Source organism: Eutrigla gurnardus, assembly GCF_963514095.1.
Source record: "Eutrigla gurnardus genome assembly, chromosome: 11".
NCBI lineage: Eukaryota > Metazoa > Chordata > Actinopteri > Perciformes > Triglidae > Eutrigla > Eutrigla gurnardus.
This window is the reverse complement of record NC_139925.1, coordinates 9,196,257-9,223,603: the sequence shown is the minus strand read 5'-3', so window position 1 is coordinate 9,223,603 and position 27,347 is coordinate 9,196,257. Positions and strand designations below refer to the sequence as shown.

At 43.1% G+C, this 27,347-nt stretch overlaps 3 protein-coding genes across 5 annotated transcripts in view; 1 reads left to right on the top strand and 2 right to left on the bottom strand.

Moving 5' to 3' along the window:
• Positions 1 to 968, top strand: part of wdfy4 (WDFY family member 4) — a 37,572-nt gene extending 36,604 nt beyond the window's left edge. For all 3 annotated transcript variants that reach the window (XM_084020761.1, XM_084020760.1, XM_084020759.1), the window contains exons 63-64: positions 235 to 364; positions 588 to 968. In XM_084020761.1, the coding sequence (XP_083876887.1) occupies positions 235 to 364; positions 588 to 651 (194 nt within the window). In that variant the 3' untranslated portion in view covers positions 652 to 968. The remainder of the gene's footprint in view (positions 1 to 234; positions 365 to 587) is intronic.
• A 1,745-nt stretch (positions 969 to 2,713) lies between these two features.
• On the bottom strand, positions 2,714 to 10,308 carry vstm4a (V-set and transmembrane domain containing 4a). Its single transcript, XM_084021093.1, has 8 exons — positions 10,080 to 10,308; positions 8,471 to 8,926; positions 5,610 to 5,663; positions 5,373 to 5,480; positions 5,212 to 5,245; positions 4,821 to 4,969; positions 3,976 to 4,043; positions 2,714 to 3,287 (listed from the first exon to the last, which is right to left on the bottom strand). Exons 1-8 carry the CDS (start codon positions 10,126 to 10,128, stop codon positions 3,135 to 3,137), a joined length of 1,071 nt encoding a protein of 356 aa, XP_083877219.1. The 5' UTR covers positions 10,129 to 10,308; the 3' UTR covers positions 2,714 to 3,134.
• Positions 10,309 to 11,411: 1,103 nt separating this feature from the next.
• On the bottom strand, positions 11,412 to 26,107 carry cUnh10orf71 (chromosome Un C10orf71 homolog). Its single transcript, XM_084021092.1, has 2 exons — positions 25,880 to 26,107; positions 11,412 to 23,909 (listed from the first exon to the last, which is right to left on the bottom strand). Exon 2 carries the CDS (start codon positions 23,728 to 23,730, stop codon positions 12,523 to 12,525), a length of 11,208 nt encoding a protein of 3,735 aa, XP_083877218.1. The 5' UTR covers positions 23,731 to 23,909; positions 25,880 to 26,107; the 3' UTR covers positions 11,412 to 12,522.
• Positions 26,108 to 27,347: the final 1,240 nt, after the last annotated feature.

Genomic DNA, 27,347 nt, shown 5'->3' with positions numbered 1-27,347 from the left:
TGGTTACAGCCTTGTGTCACCTCATAGGAGTATTATGCCTCGCAAATTACATCGAGTCTTTACGTAACACTGAAGCTTTTTTTTATTTGAGGGATTTTTTTCCCCCTTTATCGCTGACCGCAGATAAATAATTTTTTTTTTTTTTGGTGGGGGGCTGCTGGGTCGGGGTAACGGGCAGGGTGGACACCTGCTCTGTGATTTTGTAATAAATGAGGGTTGATGATGTTTCCACAGTGAGCAGCTCACGCCAGGTTAAAGGCTGGGAGAGACATCTGGTATTATGTCAAGAGCTGAACAGAAGTCAGGCTGTGTCGCAGCGCCGCAGCAAGAATAACCCGGCCATCACAGCGCTGGCCATGTCCAGGTACAGTAAATATCATGCACCTGCTGACAGCAATGTAGGGAAGCATTTAATTAACATCTGCAAACTTGAACTTTGTTCTTACGGAAAAAACATTTCAAAATTAAATTCACTTTCAACACCTACTCTCGCCAACTCTCTCACTCGCTTTATGACAGATCACATTTACATAATCTTACTGATGTGCAGCAGTTTTCATCATTTGAGCACACTCTCTTCTGTGTAGGAGCCATGCTACTCTGTTGGCAGGCGACGCCTGGGGCAGAGTTTTCACTTGGACCTGTGAGTGAGAGGTGGCTGGGTTTGAACACAAACATGCCTCCAGCCTCCATTTCTACACATCCTTTTTCCTCTCAGAGACTCTTGAATCCATCAGTGTCTTTAGTCTGACAACGACTGAGCATCAACACCGGATGGATTTCAGTTCTCTTCTGTGTGCATTCAGCAAGAACTGTTCCAATAATTGGTACGTTCAAGTCTCTGACAATGTAGGATATTTTTTTGTCTCCTACATCGATATTTAATTCTGTATTTTTCTTTGTAAATACTGACGTTCAACACATTTGAATAAAACCATTGACAGCCATTTGCATTAATCTTCTCCTGTGAGTCTCTGTAATTCGGATTATGACTTAAATCTGCATCGGCCAGGATTTTATTTTATTTCATCTGGGATTCATAAAGGTGAAACCAGAAGGACTCCGAAAGAAATCCTCCAGAGCTAGTTCTAGGTGCACTTGCATGAAGAATTTAATGTGGAATAAAATGTTAAAAAAAACTCCCAGTGATTTAAATGAAGCCGTCCTGCTCCAGCAAAGCTAACTAGTGGGCACAGCAGAAGCTTGTGGTTGAACCGGGCAGCTTCAAGCTGCAAGAGAGAGGAGTTGTGTGAATGATAAACAAGCGTGTGCATGCTCCGCTAACATTCCTGAGAAATGCAGCTTTTTTTAATAGCATTGCAGAGGTTGAGCGGTCTCACGAACTGCACAACAAGCATCCATGATCATAAAAAAGTACTGCATGCACACATCAGCGTTTTGTGCTGTGGAGGTTGTATCGGGTTTAGCTCTGGAACGATGATTGTGGTCTGAACGTTTCTGTATGTTTGGTTGGTTGTGAATCTTTCTTTGCCGTTTGTGCATTTGACTGGTTTTCCATTCGTTGTCCCGTTTTCCAACGCAGGTTTATTGTGATCAAGTCGAATGTGTGTGTTCGCGATGACGCATGTGCTTGGACTTTGTTGAGGTTTCCTTTCTGCTTGTCCCAGCTGTTTGTGTGTGCTTTTATGGTTAACCAAGGACAAATGCCTTAGCCGTCAGACTGTTCAGTCTCTGTGTACTGGCCCTCGACAGGGCTCTCCTGGGTGAAGCTGAGCCATTTGAAGAGAGACTGTATTAATCCTTTCCTAACATTGATTTTAATCTTTCACGTGCAATACGGACATTCCTACATCAATGCACTGATATTCCAATAAATACGTGTATTATATAAGCATGTTAAATGACGGTAGATTGTAGAGGCTTGTTCTTTCTGTCTGCCTTTCTTGCTTGCTCTCTCATGTACATGCACCACTCCTCTCTATCATAAAGGGAGAGGTCTCTCTCTTTAACCTTTGTGTGTGTGGCTAATTGTGCTAAGTGGAGTAGCTTAATAGAGTGGAAAATAGTCCTCATAATTTTCCCGGAGAGCGAGCAATGACCTTCTCCAAAGCTAACGGCCATCTCCATTCGCTCTACACCGCTGGTTTTATGATATGAAATGTCAAACCATTGGGTTCCTCAGAATAATTAAATCAAATAAATTATTGCACCTAGGCAGAACCATCTTGTAGCCTAACCCAATTATAATGCACTGTAAAGCTAATTATTAACCATGATTACAATTAGTCTAATTTGAATAAATGTAGTCATTAGCGGGTTCATCCAAGTCAGTGAGTCTGAACTGTGGAAGATGATGGTCTCTCTCTCTCTCCGTCTCTCCCACTCGCCGAGAGGAGGGGTGTGAGTGTGCATCATTGTCATGCACCTCCCCGTCTTCATCCCATCTTTCACACACTGACCTTCACAAAATGACCCACACCCTTCACCTTTCTCCGGTACTTGAGCCTAATGAGTCCTGCTTCCACGATTCCTATTTGCACTTCATGCCTGTGCCTTGTTGCACAAAATCCACCTACCGCCACCACTGACTGCACTGCAGCTGTTTGTTTGTTTGTTTGTAATATTGCTCTTGTCGTTGTGTGAAACATATCTTGCTTGTTGAGCCCCGACAAATTATAGACACATCTGACAATGCTCACTTAAAGTGGATCATTTCAAACTGTATTTATGTGAATCAAAGACTATCAGGCCCGGGGCATATATTTATTAATTAGGCGAGTTAGTACTGTAATTATAAATGCATTTCAAAAAGTGTTACAGTGCCTTATGATACTGCGGTAAGAGCCTGGATAACAGTTTATTTCCACATAGTCTCCTGAGTTTATACAGAATACTTAACAGTGAGAGCGTTCTATAAACATCTGGCTCACAGGACAGTGATGCCAGCAAACAAAACAACAGAATTATAAGACCCAAAAAAAACTGCTGTGTGCTGGAATGAAGCTGCAGCGAGGAAACGCATAAACCCCCGTTCGACAACAGTTGTAGTGTACTAACAGCCAAAAAACAAATGCCATACTGATAGTTCATAAATATAGTCCTTTGGTTGCCACTGAGTTCAGTTGCCCTCACCGGGAGGTACCATGACATCCATGTGTCCAGAGCGGCTGCTTTTACAGCTGTTTTTCCTGGAAGAGGATCTGAGCGTACACAGTGTCTGGGCTGGAGGGAGTGGGTTCAAGGCTGGAGGAGGCTGGAGGCTCTGGCCTCGGTCTGACCAGCTCCAGTTCTGCATATGTCAGACTATCCTCCTGTGACACTCGAGGCTGGGGGAGGGAGGGAGGGAAAGCGTGAGAGAAACTTGAACTGGAGATTAGGCAAAAGAGGACATTTATCTTAAATAACAATGTGTGTAGTGGGCATAGACATTCCAGAGAAAGAACAGTATTCTTCCACAGTAAACATCCACTTAGTGCTTTTCAGCTGCAGAAAGTATGTTTACATGACCTCTTGGTACATCCAGTTTACTGGAAAAACATTTGGTACAATAGGAGTCCTCTCCAACCCTCAGATCCTCTAATCCAATCAATATGTCCGTGCAAAAGAAGCGCTCGCTTCTCCGGAGCGTTGTTTTACCACCCAATCACGAGAACGGCACCCGTAGAAATACTGATGATCCTTAGTTTGAGTAGTTATATACTTGTTTGACGTTTTTATTGTAGGTATAAAACCAACGAAGCACTCTAAATAAATAATTGTGTTTGAGAAGCAATAAAGCTAAATAGAATTATCAAGCTCATAACTGAATGAAGAGACGGCAATAAACTCCTGTAGACAATCATGCAGTCATGAGACAAATTCCCACTTGCGTGTATCTCAACAACAACTCTGCGCATGTAAAAAAAAAAAAAACATCTTTTCAAAATCGTAATATATTTTAACGCTCCTATTATGTTTCATTAATGATTTTGTGGCTAAAGTGGATGTTGGCTTGTTTGAGACGAGGAGACTTACGGTGGCGGAGCTCCTGAGCTGAGTCTTTAACCTTCTGGGCTTCTGAGGTCTCTTTGCAGCAACAGGCACTGAAAAGCAGAGACAATTTGAATTGGCTAAAAACAACAGCCAAGAGGAATAAAGCCACAAAACATGACCATGTGGCTGATATTAAAAAAAACAACACATCCCTCATAACCACTTTATATAAAACCCAGTCAAAGTGTAGTTTATAACAGAAATAAGAGCCCTGTAATGTAATATTCAGCACCTGTGTTGATTTTTTACATCAGACGATCCGCTCAGCAGGATTTACCCAAATGCAGCATAAAGTTTCATTCTCTGCTGTTTACTCCTCGTCTCCGGTATCTATCAAACTAAGCTGTTCTTTTGGAAATTTAGAAATGGAATCATGCTGGACGTATAATGTTCTGCTTTTGTACTTGCTGGATATCTTCATTTGCTGTTGTTTTTTTTTTACCCACTAATTGCTTTTTTGGGACTTGAGTGTCTCTCAAACCCCCCCCTGTGACTCTAACGTCTCCAGTCTGTTTGAAATTTGAGAGGAAACTGGACTGGACACTTAACCCTTCACTGAGGTGACTCTGTTAACCACAAATCTTGATAGTTTAAATCAGAATAAAGTTATTTTGCATCCAGATGCCGTGATCAGAGTCACAATTTTATCTATTTTTTTTCTCTACATTTTTTTGTGATTTTTTTTTTTTTTTTTTTTTTTTAATTAATAATTCCAAGAAGAAAACTAAACTGCTCACAACCCATGTCCACACTAAGCCCATATATACTCTGTGACGGGGGTCACACGTACAGATTCATGTATTTGAATGAATAAACGTGACTTTTACCTTTGGCTGGTATGTGTGGCGGCGGCTCCTCTGGTAGTTTAGGTGCTGGTACTGTGACTCTTCTGGCAGGTTTCTGTCTCGTGACTTTCCTTTGGGCTCGCGGGGAGGAACTGGAGGAGCTGCTGGAGCTGGTCACAGTCTCTCCTGAGCTGCATGGAGGAGACGAGAGGCTTTTTTTTTATTAGTTTGAGAGTTTTAATTACTGCAATTATTATTTAGATTAATTGCTACTGATGATTAAGTGTAATAAAAATAGCTTTTTAAATCCCAAGCAGCAATCCAAAGCCAAACATATTCAAATAGAAATGTTGTAAAAGAGAAAAAGTCATGTTTTGAGAAGCTAGAACCAGCATTAAATTATTCCAGCATTCCTTTTAATAAACAACTGTACCTGCTTTCTGGACACTTGACTAGAAGGTAACTGGCTGTGGAAAAAGCAGTAGGAAAAAAAATGTATTTAACAGCAAAGTCGTTGACTTATTGTTGTGAATAGAAAACCTGGAATCTGATGCTAGAAATGGTTTACTGACGGAACGCAAATGATGGTTTTACCTTTGAGCCGGTGTCGTCTGTGGAAGTACTGGCAGGTGAGAACCAGAGTGAACAGGAAGATGGACAGCAGGCCCAGTGAGCAAATCAGCACAGCGCACAGATACACATCTACAAAAACCACACCATTCCTTAAAAAAAAGCATCTGTGTAACAGATTATTATTATTATTATTATTATTATTATAAGTAATGCTTTTATACAGTGAGGTGAAACGGAAGAAATGTGATGAACACATACCTGCAAATAAACGCCACAGTCCTTCACTGCTACCGTCCTCGAGGGTGAAGTGCACTGCAGAAAAATATAAAGAAATAGTATGTGGAGGGTATAAAACTGTGGCCAGACTAAATCTCTTTGTAAATTGCTGTGAGGACACTGTCCCAGTATGCCTTAGTTTCCACAAATATCAAAACTGCACATGAAGGGAGATTCTGCTGTGGTATCAGCCAATCCCACACCCACACACACGCGCGCACACACACACACACACACGGCCTGGCTGCGTTGCTGTTCTTGGACAGTGTTTGGGGGTTTCCCATCGTTTAATGTTGCAATTGTCTTTTATGTGTGCACGTGTGTGAAAAGCCACGGAATGAGGAAGACGTTGTCAGTGTGTGTCCATGAATGATGGGTTGAATGTAGGTCAGGGGTATTTAGCAAGAGGTTGAGGAGAGAGTGAACAGAGGCTATGTACATAAATTACTTAGTCTCTCCGTAATGACTTTTTAATATGTCTTTTAAACGCAGGTTGATAAACATATTAATAAGAAATGATAAGATATTAACTCTAATTGACTTCTAGTCTGTTTCCAGACCACTGAACTGCCTGCAAAAACTGTCAAATGTGGTCTCGGCCGTTCAGTCTAAATATAACGTTAATTAGTGTCAGGGAGCAACACAATGGCCTTTGTGCTGCGAGCAGACGTGAAAAGGCTGCATCTGATGTGTGAGCGATCGGTTATTCAGGCAGTTAAGGCAGGAAACGGGAGATAACACAAGTCATGTGTTTCTGATGATACTGCTCTGTTCAATTAGATATTTATACACCTATGTTTTTCAAAAATATATCCGCTCCATAAATAAAGAGGGAGGCTTTATGACAAGATACAAGAGCCCTGCAACATGCTCTTAAATATATATGTTTTTGTTGTTAAGACTTGCTAATTCAGTGTAATAATTATCTGTGACATTTTACTGGAGTTGTTTGGCGTTGCTGTTTTTTTTCCACCCACTGTTCACCGCAAAATTAAAAATAACGTCAGACTTGTAAATCCTAAGGGCGCAGGCAATCTGAAGATGTGACGGCCTTCATTTAACAGGCATCTTATGACAATGTGAGCAGTTAACAGTTAATGCATGAGCAAACCACATATCTGACCTTTACACTGTGGTTTAACCACACGCTAAACTCCCACATCTGATCAGAGCACCAGCCTCAGGTTAACAGGTTGGCTGTCAGGGAGCTATTAAACTCTACATGTGTCTACACAAGCTCACGTTTATTCTGCACAGGCTTTTCTGTTGAAATCACTGAGCTATTAGGTCTGAAGTTAGGATTTAGATATGTGAGAGAGGAGAAACGGCTCCCCTCCCTGCATAATCTTTTTAATAAGACTAGCCCAATTATCTCAGCGGGGTGTGGCCTTTGCGTTTGAGATCTGCAGACTTGAAATCTGCAGACTGAGGGGGTTCCCTGGATCATAGTTACAATTTAGTTTTCTACTTGTTTACCCTTGCAATGTCAGCTCTTGTGTTTCTGGTTCTGTGGTCAGTGCATGTTGGAGATGCCTGAGGTCGCGTGGCTTCCGTAGTGGGACATTGCCCTGAATATAGGGCAGGGCGTTGTCGGAGGGTTCTGTCTGACTCAAACGTCAACGCTTTTCTGGCACAAAGCGAGTCAAACTGTGCAACCGTGTCAGGTGTTGTAGCAGCATCTTAAATCTCTGTTGAACCCCTTCATGCAGTTCACCCCACGGTGACGGACGACTTCCCCCACAGATCACATCGGTTAAATCTCGGATCGTACAGGCTTATTTATTACTGCATGTGATTTGAATTAGTTAACCTGATTTGTTCAAGTTGTTCAGTCCATATTGGCACGGCCTAAATAGGTTCCACTGCAACCAACTTCTCCAGTAAATTTTCTCCTGAGGCTTGCATAAAAAGTAAACCCAGAATGCTGACGTCATGTATTCAACGTTTTTTTTTTTTTTTACGTAGCCAGCTCAGCAACACTCTACCTTTTTTACTCCTCACACTCCTACACAGAGAGTGATATTGTTGAGTGTGGTTTGGCTGTGTGAGCTCATTGTTTTGAGATGGAAATGCCAGAGGATTGGGGTCACACTCAGACACACGTACTTACAGCAAAGCGTAGCTAGACTCAAATACATGCTACACATTTCTGTTAGGCCTTTTGTCCTTTAATAAAAACTCTAGCTCATCCCTTATTCGGTTATTTCCATTGCCAGATAGCATGGACAGCAAGTCTCAGCTGTGTGTGTGTGTGTGTGTGTGTGTGTGTGTGTGGTTGTAAGGGAATTCCTCAGAATGGATTATTCCATGGAAAACATTGTCTGTGTAATAACACTAGAAGTCCCCTTTCGTCAGTGGCAAGGGTTGCGCAAATATATAAAAGAGCAGAAATGTAAGATACTTTCTTCATTTTGTCAAAGGCCAAATGGTGTTGTATGGTTTTACCGTTTTTTTCCAGATGGTCAGATTTGTTTTTCTTTACTCGCCTGCCTGAACCAAGTGTAGGTTAAATTGGCGTTCTATAAATTCCCGTGCATTTGATCTGACATAATACTAAAAGTGAATTCAATCTGAAATTGTGTAATATTTATATTTCTTTTGCTCCACTGCCTTATGCACTTTTGGCTCGCCCTCCACCAGGGAACACCACCCAAATGCCGTTCAACATCGTGCTCAGGAACACCTAGACCGGGAGGGTGCTTGCTGAGAAAGGGGTCTCAGAGCACTAACCACTTGCTAACGAGCTTAATTAAAAAAAAATATACAAAAACAGCACTTTTACCTTATCAGCCAAAAGACAATGTGCCATGGAGGGAGTGTTTTAAAGTACACCTTTTAATTACCTGTCAGCTGTGTGGTACTTGAACCATTGGACGATGCTCTCCATGTGCTTCTGTGCTTGCGGATCTCCTGAACCTTGCAGGTGTAGAAACCCTGGTCCATCCTCGCCGTCACGTTGAGGATCCGCAACCGGTACACCTCGCCCTCCGTTTCCTCATACAGGCGGAACTTGAGCTGAGGGAAACGCCGGGTGTAGTTCCCGTACATCTTCACTTTCTTTATGCCCATCTTCGCGATCAGAAACTGCGAGGACTCGAGTGCAGGAGGAGAGGGGCTCGGAGAGGACGGAGGAGGCGCCAGAGTCGGAGCAGAGAGGGGAGCGAAGAACCAGCGTAGGATGAGGACGCTGCCGCTCCTCTTCCTCTGAGATACCAGGCAGGAGAGAGTCACGTTGTCTTTCTCTGTTACCATGACAACAGGCCCAGGGGTCACTGTCACGTTCAAGCCATGACATACCTCTGTTGGCAAAAGACACACGCAGTACAGGCGGTATGTATGTCATTCTTTGTCATATTATATATATTTGTAGTTTTTGCATCCATGCATATCTCATACTGGTTTTGTTAATATTTGGTTATGTTCTGTTTTTATGACAGAATAAAACAAAATCATAAAAAACCTTTTCCAATGATAGGAACACTCCGATCGCTGTGATCTGGTAGCTTGTGTGACCCCACCCCGCTAGTTAAATTAGTAATTAACTAGAGTTGCTAATGAGCCCCACATGGGAAATGGCTGAGTTCATTTCTGCAAGATGTTTGATTTCCTGCCAATTAAATATAATTGTAGCATTTCGACAGTGCGTTTTAGATGCACACCCACAGTGGCTGCTAGGGTTTATGCTTTTTGGAGCTCTCACTATCGCTGGTTCTACTTATGCCCTTCCATCACTGGATGGGAATTCAGGCTTGAACAGCTAGAAAGCATAAGAGGACTGGGAGTCTAAAGCATACTTTGTATGCCCCTGTTTTGATTCCCTGGAGGTACGTTTATTCTACCGCCAGCTGGGTCACGTCTGTCTCCGAAGAGACATGGAGTCTGGACACAATATGTGTGAGCAGACAGGCAAAGAGAATCTACAGGTGGGAAACATTTATCTTGAGTATGGCACAGGCCGAAACCGGCAAAGAGAAACACGACAAGATAACAGGGACCATCTGGGCTGCCTTTACTCTTCTGTTTTTTGTTTGGTTGCTGTTAGTTGGGAATCTCCCCCAGGGTCTGGAACTCAAACCAAACACAGAACATAACCAAAACATTATAGGCCACGAAATATGAGCTCTAAGTCCACTTTATGGCCGTCTATAGAATGAAAATTAGACTGAGGTTCTGTACAAACTAAACTCCACAACTGTTTTGATTTTAAACAAAGCCTTATTTGCCCAGTTAGCAAACGCGATTCTGCTACATCAATATTGCACAATAATCTTATAAAAATTAATGCACTTGCAACTTTTGCTTGTTGTAAAGACGACTGTTAGGATGTGTTTTTCTTATAAGTTTGACATTATTTTCATGCTCCACAATGAACTCTTACACCCTCTTATACATTCTGTCTTTCCTGCTTGCTCGCTTTCCTACTGGTTATTGCTGTAAACAAGGCAAACTTACCTGTGACCAGAGCCTTAGTCAGGACAAGGACCACTATAGAGAAGTACATTTTCCACAGTCAGCGAATCCATAAACCCAGACAACTGCACAGCACTTACACAAGCAGCTACATTCAAAACAGCCTGACCGGACTACCCACGAGAGCCCTTACCCACCATTAACTCTTCTTCTCTTTCTCCTCTTTTCTGTGTAATATGAAACAGTAAATGCTCTGTTCCCACTTAGAAACACCCACTCACTCTCCCAGTACTCTCTCTCCCTCCCTCTCCCTCTCTCTCTCTGACTGTCTCTCCCTCCCTCTCTCTTTCTCTGTGTCCTGCAAAACGTAGGAAATGTCATTTCCTGTGTTCCTGTGAGGAGTCTTGGACCAAAGCCCAAAGCCCCAGAACTCTAAAGCGATGGTCAAGTCTCGTGGTCTGTGTGTGTGTGCATGCTAATGTCACATTGTGTGTCAATTTGAAAAACATACAACGTAAAGCGCTGAACATGCATTTCCATCACCCAAATTACTCTCAAATTCTAGGGTTAATCCTCATCAAGGTTTACAAAGAGCAAAATGTTGATGTTAATGCGTGTGTGTGCTTCGTGTTTGTGTCTGCATGCAAGTGTTCATGCATTTATGTAAATGTGTGTGTGTGTGTGTGTGTGTGTGTGTGTGTGTGTGTGTGTGTGTGTGTGTGCGTGTGTGTGTGTGTGTGTGTGTGTGTGTGTGCATGCTGGGACCTCTCCCTGTCTGGCTGCTGGACAGAGTGGCATGGGCTTGTCTCTGGCTGTGGTTGTCAGACTGTCCCAGTGGTATGAAGCCTGCTGCTTTATTGGGCTGGCTAAACTGCTGAGGCAGGGCTTCTGCTGGCGCTTCCAGCTCTGCCAAAGCCAAATGGAATTACAAAACAGATTTAACCCTTCAGGTTGTATTGTCATAAAAAGCAGGGATTCTCTGTGAAATGGCTGGGTTTTAAGGTGGTTTAATGTTTTCTCACCTTGTCCAAATCTTTTGTTTGGAAAAAAGTAGTAATTGTTGCATACAGCTAAGCCGTTCTGCAAGTTTGATCAATTCAGTGTCGTGCCTCAACGTTCCAAAATGATATTTCAGGTGACTGCGGAGAAGTATTATGTCTTCTTAACTCCATCTTTTACTTGGGGTTTCCCACAAGTTTTCCTTTACATGTCAAGTCTTTGCTCCAGTGGAGGATTCGCTCTCCTCTGCCCTGCAGTGGTCAAAGCAGGTTACTGCTTCTCAGGGGATCAACAACACTTCAGGCTACTGTAAAGCTGGTGTGTACATGCAAGCATTCTCACTCTAAGTTGTCAAATGGAAGAAAAGGTTTTCATACTATTATTTCTAGCCTCGGATCCCATAGGTATACTAGGCAAAGACACAAATGTCATTATCAAAATGTTATTTTCTCTGTTTGTGTTTATGAACTCTCCCAGGACATATTATTGTGCTCTCTCAATAACACTTTGTTATTGCCTTATGTACTCTTTTTTTTTTAACGCTCTAAAAAGACATTTCATCTTGAGTCATTCAGACCCAGGGTACATTTGAACAGAACAGGATGGCAGTGGCATCAATATTGTTATTACAACCGTATGAGTAGTAAAATGAAATCAACATGTAGCAGCATTTCTTTTGCTTCCTTTTTGTTTATTTATAACATTTACAATGTGATTTTGAAAGACATGTGGTGAGAAAACGATTTGGTTGAATGAAGTGTGTTTTTATTGCTTCAGTAAGTCCATGTCACACTACTCTGTTTCACAGCAACACAGAAACATTCCCACAAAGGTCCAACTTTAAAAATGGACTACTGTATGACCATAAAAACAGCATTAATCCCATCACCATGTTTTCACTTAGACACAGTGGTTAAATACACAAACTGTTCTGTACACCATCTGCAGATATTTGATTGACGCTGTGGGTTTAACAGTATTTCATGCATCACAAACTGCCAAAAGTAGGATATCTCCAACAAGAAAAAAAAAAGAATGAAAACATAAGCAGACCTGCCAATGTTCAGAGCAGAAACCAATGTTTCTCCAAAGCGACTAAACATCGTTGACACACCGTTGCTGTTTAATGTATGCTAACACACTTCTAGGTTTAGGAGGCAACGTGATACTGATCATTCTGTATACACAATAAACATAACTTAGTTTCTCACATTCATGAAGTCAAATGGAATGGTGAACTTCTTTGTAACACAATAAATAGCTGTGAATCTTCAAAATCAAGAGCAGCAATTGAACAGCATGTCACAGGGACTTTTTAAAACTACAAACCAATAACATTCTGGGACTATTTTCATTTGAAAAGTCATTTTGAAACACTTAAAATGCTGCATATCATGATCCATTCATACTGTGCTTACGGTAACTTTATTTTATAGAATACTTTATTTACTTAGCCCTTTTGAGTAAAAGCCACCGGTCTTTATTCTCACCAGTCAGACACCTCCATGAAGTCCTCCAGTTCACCAATGGTTATAATATCACGCTGACATTGCGAGTGAGCTGGGCTATCATTTTCACAAAGTGAGCTTCCTTCTAGCTGACTGTTTGTGTCACACTCTGGGAACGACTCATATGTGTGTGTGTTGTTCACTGTGTTATAGGTTTTGTCTTTATCATTAACTGTGTCCATGTATGGAGTCTTCTCTGGGCTATAGCGATGCTCTTCAGAGTTCTGTTCTATTTCAGGGGCTGGATTTCCATAGCTGAGGCTCTCCCTGGCAGGCTGTTGGTCCTGGTGGGGAGTCGGAGGCGCTGATGAACTGTTGCAGGGCACAGAGTTGATGGCGGGAGGTTGGTAGTTCTGGGGATAACCATGGTTGCCTTGATAAAGCACAAAGGGCTTGTTAGCTGGAGGGGCCTGGGGCTGTTGTTGAAGTTTGACCTGCATTTGAGGTTGGAGCTGAGGCTGTGGGTACGTCTGCGGGGGTCGGGAGGTGCTCTGACCAGACTGGCGCACGTTCAGCTGGACATACTTTCCCGTCTCTGGGTCAAAGAAAGTCTTCGTTTTCACTTGGACAGGCACATCCACAACAAAATACTGACCAGAGCCGAGATCTTGCAGCACCTTACGCTGGGTCAGTGGGTAGGAATGGGGATAGCTTGACTCTACATGGTACTGTGCCACTGGGGCTTGGTGGTTGGCATGATGGGGAGTGGGAGAAGTGGGATCAAGAGCAACTATCTGGGAAGCAGAGCCAGTAGCATTAGGGGGGGAAACAGGGAGAGAAACAGGGGCATGAGGTGAAGCAACTGGGAGGGAGATAGGGCCAGTGGCATGAGGGGAAGCATGGAAAGTGCTGTGAGAAGATTGGTGCTTTGTGTGGGAAGAAGGCAAGCTAGACCCCAATGTTGGAGCATGAGCGAGGGAGATGGGTGAGGAAAAGTGAGGGGAAGCCACAGGTCGGCGGCTGGAAGAGCGTACCTCATTGGAGGAAGAGGAAGGTGTACCGGAGACTTCTTGAAGGGATTTCTCAACTTCAACAGAGCTGTCTGCTGTTGTTTTGGTCAACTCCTTCTTGATTCTCCGGGTAGTCAACCTTTTTGCCCGGCGCAAGGCTTTGTCACTCTTTGGGGGAACCGTTGGAGGCTTGCCCAAAGTACGGGAGACATCGCTGCTGAAGCTACAGGCGGATTCTGGCCTCTCGTAGTCATACAGACCTCGTAGATCTGCCAGGTCTGCTGCACTGGTGGCAAAACTCTCCACATCCTCTGACATGTTGCTGAAGACAGAGCGGGAGTCGTCTTCATCCAGAGCGACGCTCCTCCTGGAGTAAGGCCTGTGTTGTGGGAGATGGCCTGAGTACTCATGTGATGAATATGCTGGGTGAAAAGGGAAGGATTCTTTGATAGCAGCAAGTCTGTTTGACCCTGTGTCAGTATAGACAGGAGTTCCAGCATTGCGTCTCATTATCTCTTGCTCCTCCTCTCCTCTCTCTGACATCCTTTCCATGGGTGAACCCATCCGGAAATCCTCTCCAAAGTTCTTATGGAAGCGTGGTTTGACTGACTTGGTGAAAGAGGAACCTCTGAGGGTGTTATCCTTCACCCTGAACATTAATGGCTTGGCTCCGAGAGCAGGAGATGAGGTGTTGGAGCGGGGCAGGGATGGAGCTGGAGAAGCAGGGGCATGTTGCCTATAAAGCCTTGTGTGGGATCCTGAGTCCTCAGTTGACACATGCCCTGATTGATGGTGCCTTTGTTGAGAAGGTAAAGTGGAGCATATTTGTCTTTCTCTGGGTTTCCTCTCTGGTTCTGTTGAGGTGATGGCATAGTACTGGAGAGCATCCACCATCTCTACTGCTTTTTTCTGGCCTTCCATCTGAATGTCTCCCTCCCTTTCTCTGTGATCTGCTGGCTTTTCTTCGTCTTCTTCTCTCTTTTTACCCCTGATCTCATCCTCTCTTTGAGCTAGCAATCGTTCTTGTGCTGCTCTCTTCTCCTCTTCTTTGAGTGCTGCATGGCTCTCCTCGAGGACTCTGGTCCTCTGCTCTTTGGCTTTCTTTTCTTCTCTTTGTTTTATTATTGTTTTCTCTTTTTCAACAGCTCTCCTCTCGTGCTCCTCTGTCTGAGTTCTTATCCATTCTTCCCTTTTCTGTTCTTCAATCTTCTGCTCCTCGATCAGTTTGATTATTTCCTTATCTGAAATTTGAGCAGCTATTTCTTCCTCTCTCTGTTTTATTTTCCTTTTCTCCTCAATGTCAGCAAGTATCTTCTCCTGAATCTGTTTAGCTCGTCTCTGCTCCTCAATCCGAGCAGATCTCCTCTGCTGCTCCTCCTGTGCAGCTCTCCGTTGCTGCTCCTCTTGTGCAGATCTCCATTGCTGCTCCTCTTGTGCAGCTCTCCTTTGCTGCTCCTCTGCTCTCATCTGCTCCTCCTCTTGTGCAGCTCTCTTTTGCTGCTCCTCTGCTCTCCTTTGCTGCTCCTCCTGTGCAGCTCTCCTTTGCTGCTCCTCTTGTGCAGCTCTCCTTTGCTGCTCCTCAGCTCTCCTTTGCTGCTCCTCTTGTGCAGCTATCCTTTGCTGCTCCTCGGCTCTCCTTTGCTGCTCCTCTTGTGCAGCTCTCCTTTGCTGCTCCTCAGCTTTCCTTTGCTGCTCCTCTTTTGCAGCTCTCCTTTGCTGCTCCTCAGCTCTCCTTTGCTGCTCCTCTTTTGCAGCTCTCCTTTGCTGCTCCTCAGCTCTCCTTTGCTGCTCCTCCTGTGCAGCTCTTCTCTGCTGCTCCTCTTGTACAGCTCTCCTTTGCTGCTCCTCAGCTCTCCTTTGCTGCTCCTCAGCTCTTCTCTGCTGCTCCTCTTGAGCAGCTCTCTCCTCCTCTTGCTGTCTCATCCTCCTCCATTCATTCTCTTTTATCCGCTCTTCCTCCTCTCTTAATTTTGCTCTACGCTCCTCCTCAATCTTTCGCCTCTCCTTGATCTTAATAGCGATGGCCTCCCGCTCTCTTGCTCTCCTCTCCTCTTCTCTCTGAGCGGCTCTCCTCTCTTCTTCAGCCAGAGAGGCTCTATTCTCCTCAATCATATGTTTTACTCTCATGTCTTCTACCCTTTTCTCCTCTTCTATCCTAGACGCTTGTTTTTCCTCTAACTGTTTTGCTCTACTCTGCTGCTGTTCTTTAGTTTCTTCATGCCGAGTTACAAGCCTTTCTTGGGTCATTTTTACGATTCTCTCTTCCCCGATTGTAGCCTTTTCATTTTCAATCTTCTCATCCCTCCTTAGAGTTGCAGTACTTTCCTCTATGTTGTACACATGCTTCAAATGTTTTTCATGTGGATTGGAGTTATCAAGTGGTTTTAGGTGATGTGACACAGTGCTTCTTGGCCTGTTGACTGCAGAAGATGATGTTGACGCATTTGGCTGAATAATATTTTGTTCCACTTGACGAACTCTTTGGGTATTCATGCCAGCAGCTTGTTCCTCACCTCCCCAGCTCTTAAGATGAGTTGATGGTGACCTGTTTCTTTCTTTGAGATGTGGTGCATGTTTTTCCTTAGTGTCTACTACACCTTCATTGACTTTGGCATCAAAAAGCATTTTCTCTTGTCTTTCTTTATCTCCCAGTTTGAACATCCCTGTCCTTTGATGTTCTTTCTCTGTGATGGGAAATACTAAGGGTTTGGGCTCTTTGTTCACTTTGACCTCTGTCCTATTTGGCAACCGTTTCTCCTTCACAGAGTGGTCTTGTGGGTCGGTAGTGAACACTGGACGTCTGCTATGACGAGTCTGTATCAGTGGAAAGAATCCCTCCTTTTTGTTGGGTGGGAATTCCTGAATTGTGTTTTCCTCATCTTCTGAAACAATGACCTTTAACCTGGCATAGTCTGCGAGCGCTGAAATCTCAGGTATCGTGGAAACCCTTACTTTTGGTTTTGGTTTAACTTCAGGTTTTTCTTGACTCGTATTTCCTTTTGTTGGGTGTGAATTTCCTGAGCTCTGTCTTTCTCTTGCTATATTTGACTGGTTCTCTGTGTGATGTTTTCTGATATGAACAGCTTGATCTGCCCCTGTTGTCTCATTTTTATTTCTCTGTCTCTCTGCGGGACCATCACTCGGTTCTGAAGCCAGGTTCACTTCTGTTTCACTGTTTTTCCTGACTGGACTTGATCCCACTGTTTTCATTTTACTTTGATCCAACACAAAGTCTTCGTTTTTTCCATCGCGTGATTCACTGCTGATAGCTGCCTTGTTGTGGAGTAATCCTGGAACTTCCCGTCCCCTTGAAACCACATCTGACGTATGTCCAACATTCATATGATTGTGTGGTTCATTATTTGTTTCTGCTACCCCTTGCACTTGAAAATAGTCTCTCACTATTGACCCAATCTTTGAATCATCAACTGATTTCACACTTATATTTAATGTTTCAGGCTTTTCATTTTCAGCTTGGATAACCTCACTGGTAGCATTTATGCTGTTCTGTTGATTGCAGATTTTTGGTGAATTAGACTGTTTTCTCACACTAGACAGCACACATTGTAGACCCACACTGTCTTCCAAACTGCTGGCTGGAGTGAGTTCTTTGGTTATGTCTTCATTCTTTAAAGTGATAGTAGATAATGCAACTTGTGTTTGTTCATTAGCTGCCACTTCATCAGGTGGGACATGTTGTTTTCCCGCCATCTTCCGGTTGTCGTTTTCAGTTATTGCTGGCACAACACTAATGGCAATGCTGCCTATGTGCACGTCATCATCCACTTGATTCCTTCCTCCAATGTGTGTCTCTTTATACTGATGTTTTGGAGTTACATGTGTGTTTTCATTCACAATTGAATGGTTCAATGGGCTGGTTTTGTTGAATGGCTTCGGTGCTGTTGAGTCACATATCTTTTCTTCCACTGGGAGCGCACTCTTGCCATCTATGTTCCTGCTTTTGGGTGGGTTTATGATAGTTGTCGTGTCTTCTTTCACTGATGGCTGGATGTCATGGTCCATCAGAGTTTCTGCATCAACTCTGTTTGAATAATTTGTGGAGCAGATTGTTGTTTTCACCACCTTGGCCAAGTCCTCATCGGTATGTGCTGTTTGCCTTCTTTGTGGATCTTTCTCTTCGGTATTACTCGTTACATCATGTTTTCTTAAACTCTTTGCCAAGTTTTCCTTTGCTGTTTCATTTTTGTAGTCTTTGGTTTCATTTGTGGAGTCTTTCGTTTCACATATTATGTCTTGGTTGTAGAGGAGGGGTTTGGTTTCAGCCAAGACTTTATTTTTAGTGGGTACGCTGACTGTGGAGGACACACCTTTTTCAGCCAATGGCTCTTGGAGTTGAAGCCCACAAAGGGAAGAACTCTCCTGCTGGAGATTAGTATTTTTCATGGTGATATTATCAGACACATTGTCCCTTCTTGTCTCTATTGTTGAATTTTCTTCCCAGTTTTCGGGATAATTATGCACACCGACTTTATTTTGATCTTCCTTCACTGTAGGATGAGTGTTCTTCACAACTCCATCCTTTGGCTTTACATTTGAAGATGTATTTCCTTTACTTACTTCCAGACTTGACCTGGGAATAGATGTATCTAGCTCTGGATAACTGCACTCTTTTACATGAATTGGTTTTTCCGTGCTGTTATTCCTCTGGCCACTGTCCATAGATGGCTCCCTTTCTCGCACAGTTACAAATATTCCTGTGATCTGCAAGCTGTCATCGGCCACTGGGATCTTGTTCTGACCGAAGACGAGATGGAGTGAAGGTGCGGAGTCCTCATGAACGTCTTCATCTTCATTCTCAGCCTTTTTTGTTGCCATAGGTTTGGAGCTTTCAGCTTCGAGCAGACCTGTAGCTTGTGATGGATCCTCTTTCTTCTTGTTGAGATGATCAGTTTTTATGGCAGGATTGTCCTTAAGCTCCTCATTCTGTTTTCCAGAGGTTTCTTCTTGATTTGCCTCCCCTTTTCCTTGCTTGTTCATGGGTGCCTGCTCTTTACTTTGTATTGGTGACTTAATTTCAGATTGATTTCCTACCGAGGACTCATTTTTGCCCATCGTTGTCTGTTTTGTTTCTCTGGATGGTTTTGGCACATTGTCGTTGTTCTTCATTGGTTCTTTTGGAACTGGTTTCTGTAAATGGTCTACTACGTGACCGTTGGTTGTTGTAGACTTAGATGCTATTGTAGCAGAGCTGGGAGGTGAAACAGACTGGACCGGTTCCATCTGTATTCCCAAATGCTCCATCAGGTGCTTTGGAGTAATATTACTAGGCATTGTGCTTTCTTGTTTTTTAGACACTTCCTGTGATGGTGGCACCTGTCGAAGAGTATTACTCTGATTACCTGCTAATTGTTTGGTTGAATGTTTGGATATAAACCCATCTCGTACAGCAAAGCCCTTTTCTTTAATAGCCGAAATTTCTTTTTCAGCATGAGCTTTTATCTTGGAGGTCAGAATGTCCTGCTTGGTCTGAGCTCTCTCTTTACTGGACAATGCTCTAAGAGGGGTGAAATGCTGACCTTTTGCTGGACCTAAACTGTGCTCAGTTGACTTGGGGCTTCTTTCAAGGGGGATCAGTTTAACCAAATCAGAATCTCTTTGCTGTGAACTAACAGTGTGTTTCAGAGGTTTCACTCTGTCAACCTTCACTTTATCAGTAACCGTTTCACTATTTGCTCTTTTATCCACAGTGGTAGGTAAATAATTACCACCAGACAATTTGAATTCTTTGGACGACTCACTGTAAACATACTGACTTTCTATAAACTCAGAGGGTTTAACGCTGGCTACCTTATTTTCTGTGTTAGCAGTTTTCGCTGTGCTTGTAGGACTAGATTTGTCCTTTGATTTCTCGTTATTCGTTGTATCAACTTTCTCAAAAGTTACAACTGGTGTTTCCTTGGCATCATTTGAAGGAACATTTTCTGCAGCTTTGTTTCTGTTTGGGGAAGTTGTATCAATTAAACCGTATTTCTCTCGTAGACGTTCATAGTCATCAGCCCCTCTATTAGCTTGATCTGAATGTTGCCGACTGACAACAACTGAGTTTTCCGTGTGTTGATGCATTTGAGTTGCCTGGTCTTGATTTTTGTACTCTTCATTTGTATTGATGATCAACTTTAAAGGAGCATCTGTTTTAATCCCATCTTCCTTTGTGAGAACTGTATTTCTGACTTTGTCTTTTTGCTCTCCTCTCATTTTCTCCTTTATTTTTGCCAATTCCGCTTTAGCTTTAGCCAATTCTGTCTTAACTTGCTCAACTTTATCTGGGTCACTCTTGATCTGTTGTGTCACTGATACTTTTGCTGTGAGCTTAGCCGACCTTTCTTGCATGGTCTCTGTTTTTGTGAGCTCTGCTTTAACTAGCTTCCCTTTAGTTTGTTCCATGTTTGCTTTACTTATTGCAAGTTGCTCTGCATTTACACAATTCGCTTGAATGGAATTTTCCTCAGCTTTCTCTTGTTTAACATCGTCAACTTGAACGTGGATTGCTTTGACCTTTTCCACTTCAATTACGTTAGTCTTCTGTTGTTCCGCTTTAGCTTGTTGCTTGTGTATCTGCTCTAGTTTGGCTTCTTCTGCTTTTCTACACTCTGCTTTAGCCTGTTCTGCTTTAACCCTTTCTGTTCTGATTTGTTCTGCCTCCATTCGCTCCCTTTCAACTTGCTTTGCTCTAAGCTGTTGTTCCTTAATTTGCTCTGCTTTGATCCTTTCTCTTCTGGCCTGTTCAATTTTAGCTTGCTGTAATCTTGCTTGTCCAGCCTGCTCTGTCTTTGCCAGTTCAGTTTTTATGTGCTCTTCTTTTAGCCTCTCTGCTTCAGCGTGTTTTGCTTCGGCCTGCTCACCCAGCTCTTCTCCCAAGTGCTCCTCTGTAATATTTCTAGGCTCTTCTGTTACCGTTTGCACTCGGGTTTCCTCTGCCTTCGTCTGTTCCTCTCTCGTACACTCTGGATGTTTTCCTCTGGACTGTTCCGTCCATTCTTCTTTTCCCTTCTCCTCTTTAATATGTTCTGCTTTCGCCTGGTTTACTCTCTCGTGCTCTGTTAGTCCTGTTTTGGCCTGTTCTGGTTTGACTTTCTCTGAACCAGTCTCCCCTGCTAAAATTAACCTAGCCGACTCTGCTTTGGGCTGCTCCACTTGAGCCCAGCGCTGAGCCTTTGCCAGCTCTGCTTGGGCGTGTTGTGCTTTTATATGCTCGGCCATGCCCTGTTCAGTCTTGAACAACTGTTTGTCTTCTACCTGGTCTGCTATGGTGGTTGTAGATGTATTCTCAGGGATAGCTAATGATTTTTCCTGCATATTATGTTCAAACTGTGCTTTAGCTTCTTTTTGCTGCAGACTTTGTATTTCATACACCTTCGGTGTATATTGTTTTCTCTGACCTGTTTCTTGCATGAGCATACTTGTGTCTTTACTAGAATACAGTGCTTGTTGGTTACTGTATTTCTGATCAGTATATCTGTTATACTTCTCCGTCAAATGATCATCTTTCCTTTCATTTTCCTTATTGTGTCCGTAATACCTTTGAGGTGTATATTTGTCCTTGAAAGCTCCAGGTTGCTGTTGTCCATAATATGCTGGATTTTCTATAGTATCATCACTTAATGGAGCATTTTGTGGCAGCTGGTTTGAAATGTTAGGATTCATCGACCCAGCCTTTTTCTGAGAATTTGTTTCAACAAAAACACTCTCTCTAAGCTGTGTTTTCTCAACTTCTTTATCCATGCTTTGCAGATATTCTCCTCTGTATTTATCTCTTGGTGAATGTAGTTCCTCCTTTATCATGTTTGCTCTTTGGTAAGCCTGTGCATGTTGGTCTTTTTCCATTGAAGCAGTCATCTCTTGTTTCCGTGGTGAGACTGTTTTCAGACTAAAATGTTCCGTCTCTTGGCTGTTTGTTTGTCCCCAACTATCCTGTGAGGACGCATTACTGTAATCATGTTTGTTGTCTTTGAGCTGCTGGTATCTATCCTGCTTTGTGAATTCCCTTCCCACTGTTTCATTAAAATGTTGCTCAGCATTTGCCTTACGTAATGAATATTCTCTGGGCTGATTATTGTCTTCGTTTAGCCTTGACATTTCTGTAGCTGTATAAGATGGTTTAAGTCTGTATAGATCTCCTCCCAGCGTTTCTCTATTATCTATCATGCCTTGCTTATAGGGAGTAAATGACGATAAGTCTTGATGGAGATTCTGTCCATTAGCTGGCTGATAGCTAGCGTAATTTTCAGGTATGGAGCCAGTGAACCCAGACTGATGATACATCTCACTTTGTATCTGAGCTGTCTGGTAATTGCTTGAAGTGTATTCTGAATATTGGCCTGTATGTGCAGGTTGAGAATGTGGTGTTGTAAGTGACAATCCAGGACTATGATACTGGTTTACGTATTGATGTGAGGCATCATTTGTCCTGCTGGATGCCTGGAGTAATTGAATGTCCTGATCTGGAAAATCGGGGATGTCTATCACAGTGTCTCGAGGCTCCTGGGTAGAGGGTTGTTTGCTTTTCTCCTGTGTCTCCAAGCCCTTGAATTTCGTGGGACTGTAGGTGCTTTTTACTCTTTTCCTGTTGTCTTTGAGGTTGAAGAGAAGGTTCGTGGCCCTGGATTTGTAGCTGGACATCCTGACATCAGGAGTGGCTCCCCTGCTTTCTGCTCGCACTGGAGGATGTTCCACAGGTTGAGAGGAAACGTCATACTGCTGGGCCTCTGATATCTCTGCCTGTTGATGGGCAGGAACTGAAGGTGTGAGCAGCTGGCTGATGTTGAAGGGCGTTGTGCTTGTATTATTGTTGACAGCATTTGGTGCCACTATTTGTCCATTGATGCCACAGGGAATAAAGTTATCATTGCTAAAAAGTTGATTTTCTGTCATCCCTGTTGCAATATTTTGCTCTGTCATCATTTTGATTTTTTTCTGAAGGGCTTTGACGGAGCTGATGGTGTCCTGGACGCGTCGAGACATCTCACTGGTAGGTGATGCAGTCGATGGCCGTTGTGATGGGAACCTGTTATTTCCCAGGCTTTGTGTCCGCTTCCTCTGACCCGTCAGCTCTGACTCACAGCGTTTCTCCACGGCCGAAGCTTTCTGCAGCATTTTGGATGTTGAGGTGGAGCGTGGAAGCGTGCCAGATGGCAAGCTATTCCTTGAGTGTCTGATACTCTCCTCGAACCGATAAGGACCCTGTGGTTGGGCCTCCAGTGAAAGCTCCTTGTACATTGGTGTTTCATACCATTTAGGGAACTCTGAACAGTGCATAAACCCTGAGACTTCAGCTTGTGGGAAGGAAAACCTGTTATGGTCCCTCCATATCTTGAAGGGACTAAACTCACTGTGTATAAAGAAGTTTGAGTTACAGTTGAAGTGCGCAGACATGCTGTGTTTACTGTGGGAAGATCTCATAAAAGACGGTGCAGAATTCATGTCAGGGACTGCCGCTACTTCGGGGGTGTAGAAGTTGGTGTCTCGGGAAGAGAAGGGGCCAGCTGGGGGGAAATGACCGCTGTTAAAGTCCTGCTGGTAAGATGTAGAGAACTCAGAAAGTTCCCTTTGGATACTCATCAGAGCTGATTTGTCCCAGCTTGTCTCACCGTTCCATTTCCCATCCATCCCTGCTCCGTCCTTTTGCCCCTCAGAGTTAAAAGCTCTGATCAGAGAAGAAACTCTGGAGCGGCTTCTGCGTTGTTGCGTACTCAACTCTGTGGCTCCATTGCTGAGGAGGGACAGCTGTTCTTCCCCCAGAAATTCCTCCTGTTGAGCGGTTTCCACAAAGGAGTGCTGGAATGTGGCAGAAACCCTCCCCTGTGTCCTTGCCCCATAAACCTCCCACTGTGGATCCCTCTGGATCTCAGCCCCATACATTCCACCATGGATCCAGTCCTGTCCCTGCTGCATCCTGAGGTTGAAGTTCTCATGTGCAGTTCTCGTGAATTCCTCCCCCTCTCCGTCCATTCTGTCTCTGCCCTGGCCACTCTGGCTAAAGGCCATCTGTCTGTCAATCTGGGTGCAGGGAGAAGACGAACAGAGGTCCGAGTCATTATAAACAGCCTCATCTCCGATGCAGAGACTCCTGAAGGCTCGGTCCGTCAGGCTGCTGACCTCCCGGTCAGTCTCGTCCAGGAAGGACCCACCACTCGAGGTGTCGCTGTAGCCTCCGTCGCTTTGCTTCCGATGCCGGCCGCTCTTTCGGCCTGAGCGGCGCTTCTCAACTGAGGTCATGATGCAGGGTCACTACCAAAGAGCTCAGTCCTCAGTCGCTCAGTCATTCATGCAAACACAGACCTCAAAATTATACACTCTGTCTGCTGCTGGAGTTGCAAGACCCAGAGGTTGGGGATTTTTTTTTTTCAGCTAGTCGCTCCTAAGGCATTGTGCCTTTTAGTTGGAGTTTTCTTTTCCTACAGGAGAAAGGAAAGTAGAATTAGCCTGGACCTGAACATGCACTCACATAACCATGCAAAAGAAAAGTGTTAGTGTTTGCATGGTGTGTGTGAAAAGCCTGAGATACACACATTTCCTCTTATGCAGGGCATTTTAAAAGCTGTAACTCATTTGTTGTGGTGCTGATTTCATGATAGCTGGCCTCTTCCCTCTGCATTAAGCAGCAATGTACTGTATGTGGTTCTCAAAACAGCGCTGTAAATCCTTCTACTCAATCACTATGACCTTCAGGGATATGTTGTGAATAAAACTACACTGTTGCTAGGCACAGTAAAGACACTCTCACGTGAGTTATTTTGGGAAAGCAGTACGCATCCATACATGTTAAGGTAACCGCACGCACACAGCAGCATACATTTCTTTTATGATTAGGATAATTTTTGGATTGAAAGCTAAATAATGATGTTGGTTTAACAATAATCAGGGGCTAACTCAAATTAAATATCACATTATCAGTTTGTCAATATTAATAAGAGGTTAGAGCAGTTAGTCCAGATGGTTGGAGTTACATAAAGTTGTTTGTTTTTGAGTGAAAGAGTAAAACAATCTGGTTAGGAGCAGTCAACTGTAAGTTTAGCTTGGAAACTAATCTGGTAAGCCCTTCGGTTTTCAGTGTGGAGAGCAGGTGGAAAACAGATTAGAATATCTTTACATAGAGGTGCTGCTAAATTGAGATTTCAGAGGTAAAATTAGAAAGTTTAAGGTGTATAACCTGTCATTCAAAATGTGTCAATGTGACTTTAATTTATTAAAAACCAGCGTTTCTACGACCAAGTTACAAAATAAAAACTGTATAATGCATACAACAATTAGTTAGTAAGGGAAGGTAGTTTGTGGTGATTTCAGTGCACATCTTTTTTCATCAATAAAATCAGTGTTTCTGTTCTGTAACCATGGGTGAGTGCTATGATGCAACAGCTTTTTTTTAGACGTGTTACTGTCACACATTACCAGTAAGATGGCCACTGTGCATTGCTTATGGAGGGCTTTCAAAAAAGTAATAATGTAAAAAAAAAAGTAAAATGTATATAATGCAAAGAAATAAGCCTCTGGTTAAAAACAATGCTCAACATCTCAGTAATAAAATAATGTTTTTCTTCCAAACTGAGTGGCTTCTGGTCACATATTCCCTCTGTTGTGTGTGTTTTTTTTTTTAAATGTAATGTCATGTTTGGTTAATTTTACTGCAGCTGCTACAGGCAGCCGTCACCTTGCTCAGAATATCCAGTAGTTCATTAATATCGTCTGACGTAGAGGCCGTCCATCTCGTATGCATCTACACACCACTGTGCTGTACAACTACCAAAATAAAACTGTTGCAGAAATGAAAGGAAACTTAAAAATGTCAAGCAACACATTTCTCCTGAAGCACAAAACGGCAGCAACTTATAGACAAGGACACGTCTTTTACAAAAATGTACTTTCAATTCATGGTAAGCATTACAAAAAGTACACAAAAAACTTTTAATTTGCATGTCTCTTCATCGCACCAAGAAGAATCTACCAACATCAGATACTAGCATTAAAATCATGCACAGTTATGGTTACTGTCCCAACTTTGAGCCCTCAATTGGAACAATAATCTCATGTCAAACTGTCAGTATGATTTCTGTTAATTCCTGCGTGTGACAAGTTTATTTTTGTCCAGTGACGGGCCTCCAACCCTAAAACCTGACACCCGACAAAGAGGCCTCATTTTCAGAGGGACTGTGTTCCAAATGAAGACTGAACAGCAGCAAATCTGTCAAATTTGAGATCAGAAACGATATGACTAAATGTTTATAAAATGTCAGCAACTGTCAGTGAAATAAAATACAATTCTGTCAGTCAAAACTATAATAATATGAATTTAGTGAGCCAATGTGTGTTTTCTTTCGCAGATTAAAGCCGGGATAGAGAGAGAATGTAGAGTGAGCTCTTTTCTTACCTTCCAGTTTTATAATCCATAATTTGGACCCTACTGTAAACCCCTCAAAAGGCTTGCTGCTCTGATCCAGCCCTCTCACCTCACACGGGCCCTCTCTGGCAGCGCTAGCTCTTTCTATTGACAACAATCCAAAGCAAAACGCTGTATGTAGTTGACAGTCATGTCTTTGAGCATCTGACCAGAGGCAGGCAGCAGGACCCGGGCCTGGAAACCAGACAGAAATAGAGGAGTTGTGCAGAGAGAGTGTCTGCCGTGTGGGGACAGAATGAGGGCTCCAGTTAGCATGCGGTTCTGTGAGATGCTTTGGTGTCGAGTGTCAGGTGGATGAAACAAACAGCTTCTCAACTATTTATAAATCTGGACAGCTAACTGTGGGCTATTAGCAGCTAGTGCTAACTGTCACAAAGTGGCAAAGTGTTAGAACTGTGCAGGAGGTTATGGGGTCTAAAACCCAGATTAAAAAAAAAATCCTGAAGGTGTGTTATTGTGGATGTGGGTGCAGGGGGCTATAGTACCAATATATATATATAAATAACCATTTTGCGTTGAACAGAACTGACAAGAAGACCTACTGGAGTGTCAACAAGTGTCTCCTGGTCTCCACCCACCACCTACGTGAATGAAGTCTTCTCCCTGTGAACGAAGAACGTTTCTAAATGGATTTCCTTTGACTGGGGTTTTTCATTTAATAGCACACATCCAAGAGGCTCACTTCAACATGAATTTTACACTTAACTTACATTACGGAAGTCTAATCTAATCTTCCAGGCTACAGCCTCACTTACCCCCCAGTAGAAAAGGCCATAAGGCAGAGGAAAGGGAGGAACTGTCCCCTCCCTCCCCTCCTACAGCCCGCTGCTATAATAGGAGATTGCTGTAGCAGATAGTTTCCTGGGATTCTTGGCGGGTGCAGGGCCGGCCTGGCAGGATGATGGACACACACACATGGGCCTTAATGGAGACGGACTCCTCCACGTATGCCCGCACCAACACACACATATATGCACAGCTGGTTTTTACAGCTCAGTAAACTTGGGGAAAGGCTGAGGTAATCCCTTTTGATCTAATATCTTTCCTCTAAACAACCTCCAGTCTACACGTCCATCTTATTATCCACCAATGACTCTTGTCAGTCTGTAACATCCATGTTTCTATGGAAACAAAGTAGGATCAAAAGTATTGTAACTGTGTATCACCATATCTGAAAAATTCACAATATAGCAGGCGTCGAAAAAGTTCTGAAAAAATCATAGTATTGTATGTTGAAACAAATCATAAAAAAAGTCAGTATTTTAGGAAAAAGTTCCGAAAAAAAGTCATAGTGAAGTATGTTGAAAAAAAGTCATTAAAAAAATCAAAACATAACATGTCTAAAAAAATGTCATGTTTTGTTTGTCGAAAAAAAGTGATGAAAAAAATCCATAATGTAATATGTCGAAAAAGTCACCAAAAAAGTCATAATATAGCT